The following is a 12,608-nucleotide window of genomic DNA, read 5'->3' as shown; positions in this document are numbered from 1 at the left end:
TTATGCTTGGATAGTACCGGACAGAACTTAGATGAATCAACCCAGTGCATGGCTGGTTACTCTGACAACAGAAATTCCGGGAGAAATACAAATCTCGTGAAGTCGATGGGCATCAGCCAGACAATGAGAAGTGTTGCTCTTTCTTGTCATGTACTGCTTGGAAGAAGATCAAGAAGATCACGTAAACAAGTGAATTGCTACACGCTATGCTTGAAAACTAGACAGACCTTGTGCAGGGTAAATCAGCTGGTCATAAAACTGGTTGGTCTTTTCGACTGTGAAAATGTGTTAAATCTCCTATTTTGTATACACACATTTTCGTGATTTAAAAAAATACTAGCAATGCTGTAAAGACATATCCAGCTATAGTTCCGTGAATCTTGTCCCGTAGGTTGTGCTAACATCCCCTTAAGTAGGTCAATATTTTTGATACCATCTTACATAAACCATCTTATATATACCATATATGATACAAGTCAGTTGGCGGATGGTTGAATACTCAGATGGAAAAAAGAAGGTGTACCTCGGGCGGATTATCATTGGTTTCGGATGTGATATTTGCATCACTCCCACTCATTTTGTTATTCCTCTGTATCCAATTCCCTTTGTCGTCTTGGTATGACTGGAATTATATTGAGTGTTGTTGCTTGTCTGAATGTTGCAAGGGACAAGTAGTCATGTGAATGTGGGTGGGCTGTAATCCCTAAAGACTGGACCGAGAAGTTTCTCCACCTACTGTGTGTGGGGAGGGGAGGGGTCGCCAACAATCCCTTTGAGACAAACCGATTTTATGCTGTCGATCTATACTGTAAAGTTCTGAATTAAAAATTAGGTTGATACTAGATGAGATTTTTGTTCAAGGATTTTGTTAGAGCATTTCAGTCATAATCTCTCTATTATATCTTTAAACTCTGAAGCATCTCAGTACAGTTTGTACTGATCGAATTATAGTTCAGTGTTAGGCGCAGCATAGATAATCCGCTTAAAAGCAACGTGGTTCTTATGTACCTTGTGACTTGATTTTTCGATAAAGTGTGTTAAGGTCAAGGGGCATGAAAAGGAGATTATTCAGAGAGAAATTAAGAAATGCTTTCCTATTGCTTGGCATTGTTCAGCATGAAGAAAGAACTGGAATGATATGAATTTCCTGAAAAGTAAACATCCTCTGTAGTTCTAAAATCATATTATAGCAAAAAACAAACTTCGAGCTCATAGGTACCTGTAATGAATAATCTACTTTGAACAAACACACGCCTTCTTCTTACTTGGCGTGAGACCGCAATAAGACTTGACTTGCAATAAGATTGGATTAGTCAAAATCGGAGCTCACTGATAGTAAGGAGAATGGCAAATATTTCATTTCAAAACCTCTTAGAAATCATGAACAATAAATGAATAATGCTTTGGATTAAATCAATGTTAACCTGTCACGAATATTGAAGTTCTGGTTGGAGTCATTTTGATTTCATGGGTTCGTAATCTAAAGAGGAGGATGAGGTTTCAATTTTTGATTTATTGAAATGAGTTTACTTGCTGAAATAGATTTGACCTGATAGATATATCAAAGCCACATGCAACGTCTTTTGAAAGGATTTAGCCAATATTAAGATGGCTCTGAACTTAAACTCGAAATGATGGTTAGATTTAGAATTTGTGCACTTTTGGTGGAGTGTGGCATGCTGCTATTAGCCTTTCATCTGGGCACGACTGGTGAACCACGACTGGTGATCCATAGTGTCCTACCGGTCCCCGCGGATTGATTGCTTACTCAAAAACATCATGAAACCGTCAACGGACAAAGATACAAGCACAACAACCTATTTGAGAAACAACGTACTGTGTCGATTCCACAAGTATGATAATTTACTTTCTTCACTAGACTAACAACTCTCGTTGGTGTCCAACCACAGTAGAAGACCACACACAATTACTTGAGCCCAAAGAAGAAATTCAAGAAGAAAGCAACGTACAGTATACATGTATACAGGAGACAATAAAATTCTCCTGGTGTAGTTACTGTACATCATGCTCAGATACTTCGTCACTCAAAATCTGGGGAGGGGCGCTGGCGGGGAATGATGTTATCTCCTTAGTAGCACTACAGTGCCCTTTTTGCAACCAATAAAAAAAGCCACAACAAGAAGGTACAATTTACTACATCCTTGGACTGCTAACGGCACTCTCTCCACGAAAAATTAGCGCGGAGACATTCTTGATTAGGTCGTTATTTCTCCAATAACACGGTCAGCATCTCGTCCAAATCTAGTAAGCAGCTAATTCGTAGCCTCCTCACACAATTTATCGGCGCGAGCTAATTACAAACATTGTGCTTCGAAGCTATAACACCCTTGCAATCCTCTAGATCTGCTAGCCAGGAACAAGCCTGTCTGCTTTAGAGCCAAACACTTTTCGCTAATCGACTTTGGCCGTAGCAATTTATTATCTGAATTGGAAAGAATTTGTTTGGCTGATAATTTCGTTTCTTCTGGATCTTCTTCGAAGGCTAATGCTGTTAGCTATCGAGGAAGACATAGTCATGGAACACATTTACAAATGCTTTACACCCAGTGTGATCACAATTGTGACCAGTTGACTGTGGCATTCCTGATTGGAAAATGTTAAAACATCCACCTCCGAACCTGGCTCTTAAACTGAATAAAACATTCTGCAAAGCAGCAACATATTGTTTTGCCATATCCATGCCAACTTCGTACGTTGTGCATGTCACACATGGTGACGACAGCAAGCCTGGAACTTTTTATACGCCAATTTACTGAGGATAATCAGATAGTGTGACCAGCAATATGCATCTTTATTCCTCTTTGGTCTCGTAATCGGGATCGCTGCAGCTTCAGGCGGTCGTGGAAGCTCACATGGTATCATTAATGCTCATGTTCACTTGTCTTGTGGTGATAGGTGCGTGCATCAACCACATTTCCAGGGCCAGTTTGAACCCAAATGTACAGTTCCAGACTGATTTCATGAAGTCACACAACAATAACTCTTTCTCGCTCTCGAATGCCTCTTGTTTCTAAAGTCTGTGTAATATTTGTAAATTAAAATCGTTTTAAGGTCAAAAAGTGTATCCTTTGATATTGAAGAATGCGTCTGGTACTCAGAGTAATCTTACAAGTAAGCAGACATCAGTAGCAACCGGATCAGGAACGTGGAAAAATAACTGTAATTTATTTTGCCAAAGGAATAAAATGATGATAGGTCAACTTTTCATAACAAAAATGGACACTTTCATGACCGTGTCTGTTTTTGTACCGGCATTTTTTGTACTACCTACAATTTCAATGATTTCCTATAATATCTTGAGACTCGGGTATATTTATCCATATATGGCATTCTGTGATCGATGTGCCTTTATAACTTTTACTCTATTGATATTGTTGAAAGGTTAGAAGTTGTTCTGAAGGCTGTCCATTTCACTTGGCTTTCTTGATTTTGGTGACGAGACTAGGTTTATAAAAAAGCATTTCTTGATTTTCTTGTCATGTTAACTGGTGTCCATTTCTTAACTACTATGCGTCAAGTAATCTCAGAAGTACCTTTTCAATTTTTTTGACTCTTAATGTTCAGACGACCTTTCTAATAAATGTATTCTTTTGCAGATGCCGGAATTCGATGAGATATAACGCTGTTTTCTTATTTTATCTTCAGTCGTAATCTTTAATGCATTTAAATATATTGAAGTTTTTCATGACTGTTTGTTTTTGACTCTTACTCATTCTGTTTGATTCACCTACGTTATTTCAGACGAAGAGAGTTGTATTGCTTACGAAAGCACCTATCACATCGACAGAGGTAACTTTGGGTACAATTTGAAAGGAAGCAATGACAGCTTCTTAAGTCGGTTTACATTAGTTGTTATACGTCTTACCATCCTCTATGTTAAAAAAGTTAAGAATACATGTCCAGTGTTTTTATATCAAAACCTTCCATAGGTTTGCCAGAAAAGCTATTATGACATCAAAAACATCCAATAAGTCTAGTCCAGAATTCTATACTTTGGATGGTATCGACCTCTAACAAATAGCTGAACCAACTTGGAAAGTTGTGTCATGTTACAACTTAAGAATTTATTCCATTACAGGCGTTGGTGAATTTTAAAATTTATCTATAATGTATTTCTGAATATCTTTGACATATCTCTTCTGAAAATTAAAGTTCGGTTTCAACGCTGGTTTAAAAAAATCGAACCAGGCTATTGCCATGTAAGGCTACTGCAATGATTCTGCTCTGATTTTTCAAATATATATCATCCCATAAATCCGATTCCGATTTACAAATTTGTTGAAGCAGATCAAATGTTGGTATGATTGGGAAAACCAGTGCAGCTGGAACAGAGGAAGCAACTTAGTGGAAAATTTAAATTGGATTTCTTCAATTGATTGCGGTATACAGTCCATGGTGGTATTGCTTGCTTGAAAATGGGTCATAGAATTACAGAGTATTTCTATTGATCCTGGTGGTAGCTCGCCTGAAAGTAGGTCACCGAATTACAGAGCACATGGTGGTAGTTGGCAGAAAATGGGCCACAGAATTACATAGGTGGAACCAAAAAAGATTTGAGTTGGAGGTAACTGACTAACATTGTCATTTTCTCTAGCTTAGCATTCAGTTGAGAGCATTCCACTAAGTTGTCTCACACTGCCATTCATTATTGAAATATGGCAAGAGGTGAGAAACCACTAATTACTAAAAATCGTAAAAACAGCTGGTAATGAGCAACTGAAAATCGAAGCTAGCTTTGTTGCGAGAGATACACCATATGATATCAGAAGAGAATGGGCGGATCGTATTTTTGTGTCATTTGCCTGTTGTGACGCACCAGGGTGTTTTACAATAAGGTGAACCAGCAGCACGTGTATAAAATGGCAGTAGGTTCTGCAGCCAGACACACTATCAGCACCAACTCTGCAAATGTTGAAAAAGGGAAAAGTACTTCCTGCTTTTGCCAAGGAAGACTGGGGTGAAAAAAAAATCTTCCGCAGTCTCTCTTGATGAGAAGCTGCAACATAACAATGTGATCCTGTAGAAGGAAGCATCCTGTCATGTCAATCAACTCTTTTTAAGACGTTCCAATTAAGATAATGGCCAAACGCTGTCTCCTGGAGTATATAAATGAGTTTGATGGGTGTCTACACTATTTAAAAATATACAAAACCTCAAGGTAACTTGAGACAAGAAGGTGTATAAAAAATGAAATGGCCAGGGCCATTGTGCTCACCTCATGTGGAGGAAAGATGGATAAAGAGCATGGTATTGTGTCATGTAGTGTTAGGTTTGATGTAGGTCCAAGCAATTACAATTTCCCCAACATGGCCAATTTACAGTACATTCAACCTCTGTGACCTTGAAAAGTAGGTCAAATCAAAGAAGACCCGGGTGACACATTGAATGGTTGTTAGAATTAGATGTACCTATGATATAAAATTGGTGCCAATCGGGCAAGTCATTACTAGGAATAATGGCATTTTGAAGAATTTAGGATTTGGCCCCCTCCCTGGAGGCCAAACGGCAAATCAGATCGCACCAAACTTCGGTACCTGAGATTACCTGACCAAGGGGTACATGTGTACTTAATTTGTGATCAATAGTCATTGCAGTTAAGGAACGTGCCATAGTTACGGCCTGACAGCGAATTTACGCCATTTGACCTCTGTGACCTTGACAAGAAGGTCAAATTAAAAACCTGTGTGACATATACTGTATGGTGGTTAGATGTACCCATGATATCAAATTGGTGGCAATCGAACAAGAAGTTAAGGAATAATCACATTTTTAAGGTTTTTGGATTTTGCCCCCTGGTGGTCAAGTGGTGAATCATATTGGACCAAACTTCGGTCCCTGAGATCACCTGACTAAGGGGTAAATGTGTACCAAATTTGGTATCAATAGTCATTGCAGTTTAGAAACGTGCCATCGTTACATCCTAACGGCCAATTTACACCATTTGACCTCTGTGACCTTGAAAAGGAGGTCAAATCAAAAACCCGGAGGATATATGATGCACCTTTGCTAGAAGTACCTACCATATTTTTTTCAAAATTTCCCGACTACTATTAAGGGAGATATTGCATATTTTCACTTTTAACGTTTGGCCCCCTGGTGGCCAAACCATGAAACGAATCAGACCGAAACTTGGTCTCCAAGGTGTCATTACATAAGGGTATATGTGTACCAAGTTTCAACTCAATAGCTTTAACAGTTACGAAACGTGCCCTGCTAACGGACGACGGACGACGACGACGACGACGACGACGACGACGACGACGACGACGACGACGACGACGACGACGACGACGACGACGACGACGACGGACGACGGACGCCACGGTATGGGATAAGCTCACCTCTGCTAAGAGGTGAGCTAATGATTCATGAGTTACTCGGTGGCATTCTAATGCACGCATAGTGCATTTACAAGTAGAATGTTGCCTTCAGGCTCAAAACTGTTATCATATGCTGCTAAATCCATTGCTAATTGGTCTGCAGAGACTGAGGAAGTTCAGTTAAGTGATGGAATGATTTAAATTCAACCCAAAACATGTTAAAAACACCAATAAAAAAGATATTCCTGAAAATTTTTATCAATGTCTCCCCTCAGATTATCGTTGATGACCTCTTTCTCTCTTGCTTTGAAATACATGTTGTGCCACTTTTGTCCATCCTATCAGAATATCACTTGGTTTTCAGAAAATTTGCTGAACTTCCTCAGCTGTAGACTTGTACCGTGTCCAAGTAAATTGCTGATAATGTAAGGGAGTCTTTGGAGGCGTGAACAAGTCTATGAGCAATAAGTAGAAAAGTAGCTGCTGTAGTAGTGAATGATAGTGTTTCTCTCTCTTATCCTAATTTTATTAACTCTATGTCTCTTCCTTTGTAGCGTGTGTATGTGTCCTCTACCAAAGTGATGCTGGGATCACGTACGATGGCTACGGAGGAATATTTCAATCACCAAATTATCCGGCAGAATATCCAGAAAACACGAACTGTATTTTATACACATTCATAGGAAATGTAGGGGAAATAGTAGAATTGACATTTATAGCCTTTGATCTGCAGATGCCAGATAAAAATAATAGGTAAGTTGTTGCGATAAATTTTAAAGTTATTTTATTTAATCGAATTATACTACAAACTACTAACAGTATTCTATTTAAATAGCTAAACACATGATTATATTTTTTCACATGATTATATTTTTTAGACTTAAAAACAGTTCAGTAAGTCAGTACCCTTACCTTTCATAACAAGGCTTAGAGCTTTTAACTTCAGCGAGAATTAGAGTCTGCGGCAGTAGAAAAAATATCCGTCGCCAAGCTCATTCTTGATGGTTTTTGGAAATTCAGATTTCAATGCTGTTGACATTTTGTTTTTCCGTTGTGATAAGATTACAGTCAAACGTGAAAGATTAAACCTACTACGATGTTCTGGCTGAGTATAAATCACAGCATGAACAGTCGAGCTTGTAACAGTCCTCAGGACATGTTTTGATTTGTTTTACCAACCTGCGAGCTCTCGCATGTGATTTAATTTATTGCATACATATAATTTGGGGAGAGAAATTTGGTGGCGATTGATTCAAAAAGCACCCATGCCACAGCAAATGAATGTCATTGCAGGCTTTTAGTTTCAATCATCACCATCGTTTAAAAACATTAAGTGTCCGTCCATGAATAGACCATGCAAAACCTACAAAAAAGTGATTTATTTTGCGTCCCATTCCTGTCCTAATTATTTTCTGAAAAATACTCCACCAGTTGTAATCCTATCCTAAGACTAACCAATGGTAAAAGTTTCAGTCAAATCCGCTGACCCCACCCTATCACTTTTTGCATAATCTATCTGTGGACTGACACTAAAGTATAAAACATACGGTATTGCATCATCCAAGTCCATTTTCAGCTCATCAACTGTTATGAATACAGAATTAATGTCTTCAAATTTCATTGTGTTCTACATATGATAAAGTTAGACTGGATTCCAGAAAAGGCAGGGCATAATTGATTTTGAGACTTCAAATGGTAGATAACAAAGCCATTTGTTTTGATTGGTTTTTTAAGCTAAGTTTACTTGATTATGTCGCGTCGCGTTGTTAAAATTACCGAGTTATAAGATTACAAAACTATTCTACACTTGGACGAGTTGTTTCGATCATTGGATCGATGGTGTTATGAACTAATCGATAATTAGCAATAATGCTATTCTGTTACAGAGACAATGACATTTGATTCAAAGTTTCATTTAAAGGGTAAATTGGCTATTTGAACAGTTATCTTCCAACACTTCGCGAATGGTCTATTTTAATTGATTTCATCAAAAAATGCAAACAACGTTGTCTAAAGGTATCAGTTTGAAATTCTGCTCCGAGAGTTAACACAGTTGAAGAGTAGCTTCGACCAAAAATGGCGAGAAGTGGTGTTGTGCATCCAATCAATAGCCTACTGGCTACCGCTGTCGCCCTCTCCCCACTCACCATGAAAATCCCACGTATGGCCCTATTGGTTATGCTGACTGTCACAAGCGAAGAGGTCAAGTTGCCTGCAATACGTGGCATCTTTCTTTCACAATGCAACCTTTAATCACCAATCTCAAAGTTTTCTGTTTCATACATTTCAGGTGTGAGGATTTCTTAAGTTTTTTTCTCAATCTACCTCGTCCAGAAATAAATGAACACAATCACCCAGATTATAAACTCTGTGGCACGATGGAGATGATTCAAAAAGTGTATTACTCCTCGGGCAGGGCACTCATATTGGAATTTCATACGAATTCATATAACGACCGGAATACGGGGTTCCAAGGCCGGTTCAAATTCTTATCAGCTGGTAAGTTAGTTGCCCTGTCCAATTCTTACTTAAACATGTAAAGGAAGACCATACAGTTGTTGCAGGGGGCCCGATTGATGGTCGCGAGGCGACCAATATCTGTTTTCGCTGTGTCTGTTTTCGCTGCAAAGATCAGCTTTTGATTACGGTTTTGCCACTTTAACAGGCTTTGTGCTCAGCTACTGTTGCCGAACCAGTAAATTTCATTGACATTAATTCAATGCCTGTAACAACCGTGCAGTATCCCGCTTTCGCTGCTCTCAAAGAACTGGGTCTGGTTGAGTGAGTGATATAAAGTTTCACTTCGACAGAACGTAATCTGGCCTACCTGCCTCCTGCCTATAGTCTCCCTTTAAAAATTCATAGTCATGCCAGTCGCTGGTTGGCCTTATATTTGATTTGTCAGAATCAACTTTTGAACTAAGAGCTTTTAGCAAAAGTTTTGAAATAAAAGCGCACTGTGCATCAATAATTACACAAAAACTAACTTGTTTGCCGTGTTTTATTCTGCAAGTTTCAACTGGAACCATAATTACAGAGCAAATATCGAAACTGAATTCAGTGTTGTCTTTTGAAATGCAATAAACAAGCTTTGTAATTGGAGAAAGGGAATGGATTATCAATGGTGTGTTTTCAAAAAACCACAAACGTGATATGTATGTATGTAAGCTTATATCATAATAATATGCTGAATGAAGTTGAACGTGAACCAGTATGTAGGTCAAGGCCCATCGCAGAAGGAAGTACGTACTTCGATTGAAGGCCATCTGGTGCAAGCACGCAAGACTAGACTTGAATGTGCCTACTTACAAATGAGAGCCAAATGAAGCTACGACTGGAGCCCAAAAGGTCATGGAGCGAAACGACCGCAATTCCTCACAGAGTTGATGAAACTGGTACACCTTAGACTCTTAGATTTCAATGACTGTCCCAAAAGAAGTTTGAATTATGATATCTCATATTAAAACAGACATGCAAGGAATGTATGATGGAGTAAACCAGATTCATTCCTCTCGTGTTCTTTCATCACACCTCGCCTGTCAAAGGAGGTAAACCAATGATTAAATTACAAGAGTGAAGAAGCTGTCAAGTGCGGGCCCCAGTCTTTGTGAACTGAATACAATATGCCACCGGCGATTTCACACAGGGTAGCTATGGTTGCCGTAATTAAATATCCAACCTTAGTCACCCTAGGGAGGTTAGTTTAATGAAGCAAGATTTGATAAAGTAGTCTTTTAAAACCGCAGTCGAGTGCTAAGAGTAATAATTTTGTTACAGTGATGTCGACTGGTAATTCCAGATATGGGTATAATTCACTGTATGTAATGTTTGAAGTGACTGTATGTCTTCTTTATTCAATTTGACTACGAAAGATGACAAAACATCCACTATTATAATGTAATATTTTTTAGGGGTTTTTGGGTCATATTTCAATTCTCAGGCTAGCCACTGACATGACTGGTGGAAAACGTAATTTTAACTTATTTTAGTACGACTCAAATTGATGAAACTTCGGGTCATTCTTGTCATGACCCAGTCTATTATGTTATCTGTCGGCTATCTCGCATACAGTTGAGATATTTTTTTCATGAACTGGATTGATGTCTCCCGGGGTTATCTTTGTCATGACACGGCCTAAAGTTAGCTGTGGGCATTCTTTTTGTCAAGTTTGAGAGTCCCCAATATATAGGAACTATTATGTATTTTGGCCCGTTTCTATGTCTCATCATTATAAGCCTTTGTCGAGAGAAATCATGGCATTTTTAACGTTTCTAGAATCCCGGTCATTTAGGAAAATTTCGGATACAGTCGAGGTCTCGTCGGAAAACATTTGAGAGACAACTCAAAGTTAGAGTTTCTTACCAGTGTTGTATAAGTTCGGTTAAGTTTCATTCACACTTGGCGATATATAGCGCTTTCTGCAACTGTTCTTTCATATTTGTAGATGAATTCGTCACGAATGGAATCAAGCAATACGGGACGCAATGTACATACATAATGGCGTCAAGTCAGAGAAAAAAGGGAAAATTCTTTTCACCGCAGTACCCACAAAACTACCCAGCAGACGCCGAGTGTCAGTATGTGTTCAAAGGAATGCCAGAGGAGCAAGTGGTTGTGACGTTTGAAAATATCCAACTGGAAAGATTGGTCGGGAGGTAGGTACTGCCCTCCAAGAGAATACTTCGAAACTAGCAAGTCTCGAAAGACATCTTGGAATTTGGATGAGTTGATACAACGTATTAGTTTTCCTACAGCAATTTATCAATTAATCACCAGAATTGAAACTGCACTTACGCACAGCTTTATAAAATTCTTCTAGCGCTTACACTAAAAACACTTTGAAGTTTGAAGAAATTGCCTTATCTCAGCACTGCCTATGCTGCTGAAGCTTATTTAATTTGAAAATATTCTAATACTCCTATGTGCCAGCTATCCATCGAGTTATTCAACTGAGAAGTTATACTTTCTCTAATAATTCTATCTGCCATCATCTTCTTGCTCTCTGCCATTCTGTCCTACACTTCCATACAGCCAACCTGAACTCAAAATCTCAATTCAAACCAGTGTGCGTGCTGTCTTTCTATCAGAAGCGTAAATTCCATCAATTTTCCTCCTCGGATCCCCCCTTATTGGTTATTCTGCCAGATGCTTCTATTCCTCGCAATTGAGCTCTACTTTCCTATCTTTGTGCACGATTAGTTACCTAATTACCACATCTCTAACGACATTCGTTAACCCCAGCCAAACCATAAACATAAATTTTTCATACAAGGCAAGTGGTTATGGGAAATGTCAGTTTTAGAATCCTTACTAATTGCGTTACTCCTCAGTCATAATTCAAGAAAATATCCTAAATTTGCCGGGTGGCATTCTGTAGAGTCATCACGGAGTCAATCAGAACTCTCTGCGGTGCTCTGATCCGTTTAGGAGTGCATTATTTTGATGAGACCAGGATCTGTGTGATGGAAGTTAACCGCAGTTAGATCATTACGTTGGCCATCTGGATGGTCAAAATGACATAGGCTGGCCCCTTAATAGTCTACAGTATTGTCTTCCGTTTTGAGCGCAAACACTCAGACAGGGATAGGAGCAGTTAGCTTTTTTCCATGCCCTGGTGTCGCAGAACTGAGCACATTGAACTAGTAAGTTTTTGCATCTCCTCCAGGCTGCCTTGGGATAGGAGAAGGTATAACACTTGTAAGATTGTCATCTAAATCTTGTTAGGTCTTTCGGATTAACCCCCCCCCCCCTCTGGTTATGCTTTTATCTGATTTTCTCCTCTGTGTGTCTTCTTACATCTATGTGTCAATTTCTATCGTTTATTCATATCCTGAGCGACAGGTTTTTCTATGTGTAACAGAAAAAGGAGAAATGTAGTAATAGTCAAATCTTCATTTCATTCTGATGAGATACCCCTGTAATGTGCTAAGTACTGACACTGATGTGTCTGTTGCTGCGTGTTTCAGACAAAGGTCTGAAACAATTATAACAAAGCAAGCTTCAGATAACGACACAAATATAGTTATGTTCGAATTCAGGAAAGCTCTGATGATGTAGGCAGTACGTTCAATTCAACTACAAAGAAACCAAAGTCATGGCTTGAGCATGAATAACAAAACAAGGAGATGTTGTTAATGTTGGGTTTAATGTGGCCATCTCAGATGCCATCTCGAAAACAAACTGCTTTTCGGGGCCCACATTTCTCTCAAATTCTAATGTTATTTCGATCATCAAAAGTACTCAAAAAAGCTTTTGTTACCCTTTGTT

The 12,608-nt window shown here is 38.8% G+C and overlaps 1 protein-coding gene across 5 annotated transcripts in view; it reads left to right on the top strand.

Annotated features, from left to right (window-relative positions):
* Positions 1-12,608, top strand: part of LOC135487623 (suppressor of lurcher protein 1-like) — a 194,777-nt gene that overhangs the window by 118,330 nt on the left and 63,839 nt on the right. For 2 of the 5 annotated variants that reach the window (XM_064771605.1, XM_064771601.1), the window contains exons 3-7: positions 3,763-3,810; positions 6,896-7,094; positions 8,632-8,840; positions 10,786-10,996; positions 12,007-12,027. In XM_064771605.1, coding sequence (XP_064627675.1) covers positions 3,763-3,810; positions 6,896-7,094; positions 8,632-8,840; positions 10,786-10,996; positions 12,007-12,027 — 688 coding nt within the window. The remainder of the gene's footprint in view (positions 1-3,762; positions 3,811-6,895; positions 7,095-8,631; positions 8,841-10,785; positions 10,997-12,006; positions 12,028-12,608) is intronic. The other 3 variants (XM_064771603.1, XM_064771604.1, XM_064771602.1) reach the window with 2 other exon arrangements.

The sequence above is a fragment of the Lineus longissimus genome, chromosome 5, assembly GCF_910592395.1.
Source record: "Lineus longissimus chromosome 5, tnLinLong1.2, whole genome shotgun sequence".
NCBI lineage: Eukaryota > Metazoa > Nemertea > Pilidiophora > Heteronemertea > Lineidae > Lineus > Lineus longissimus.
Note: the sequence above shows the minus strand (reverse complement) of the source record. Positions and strands in the feature narration are given on the sequence as shown.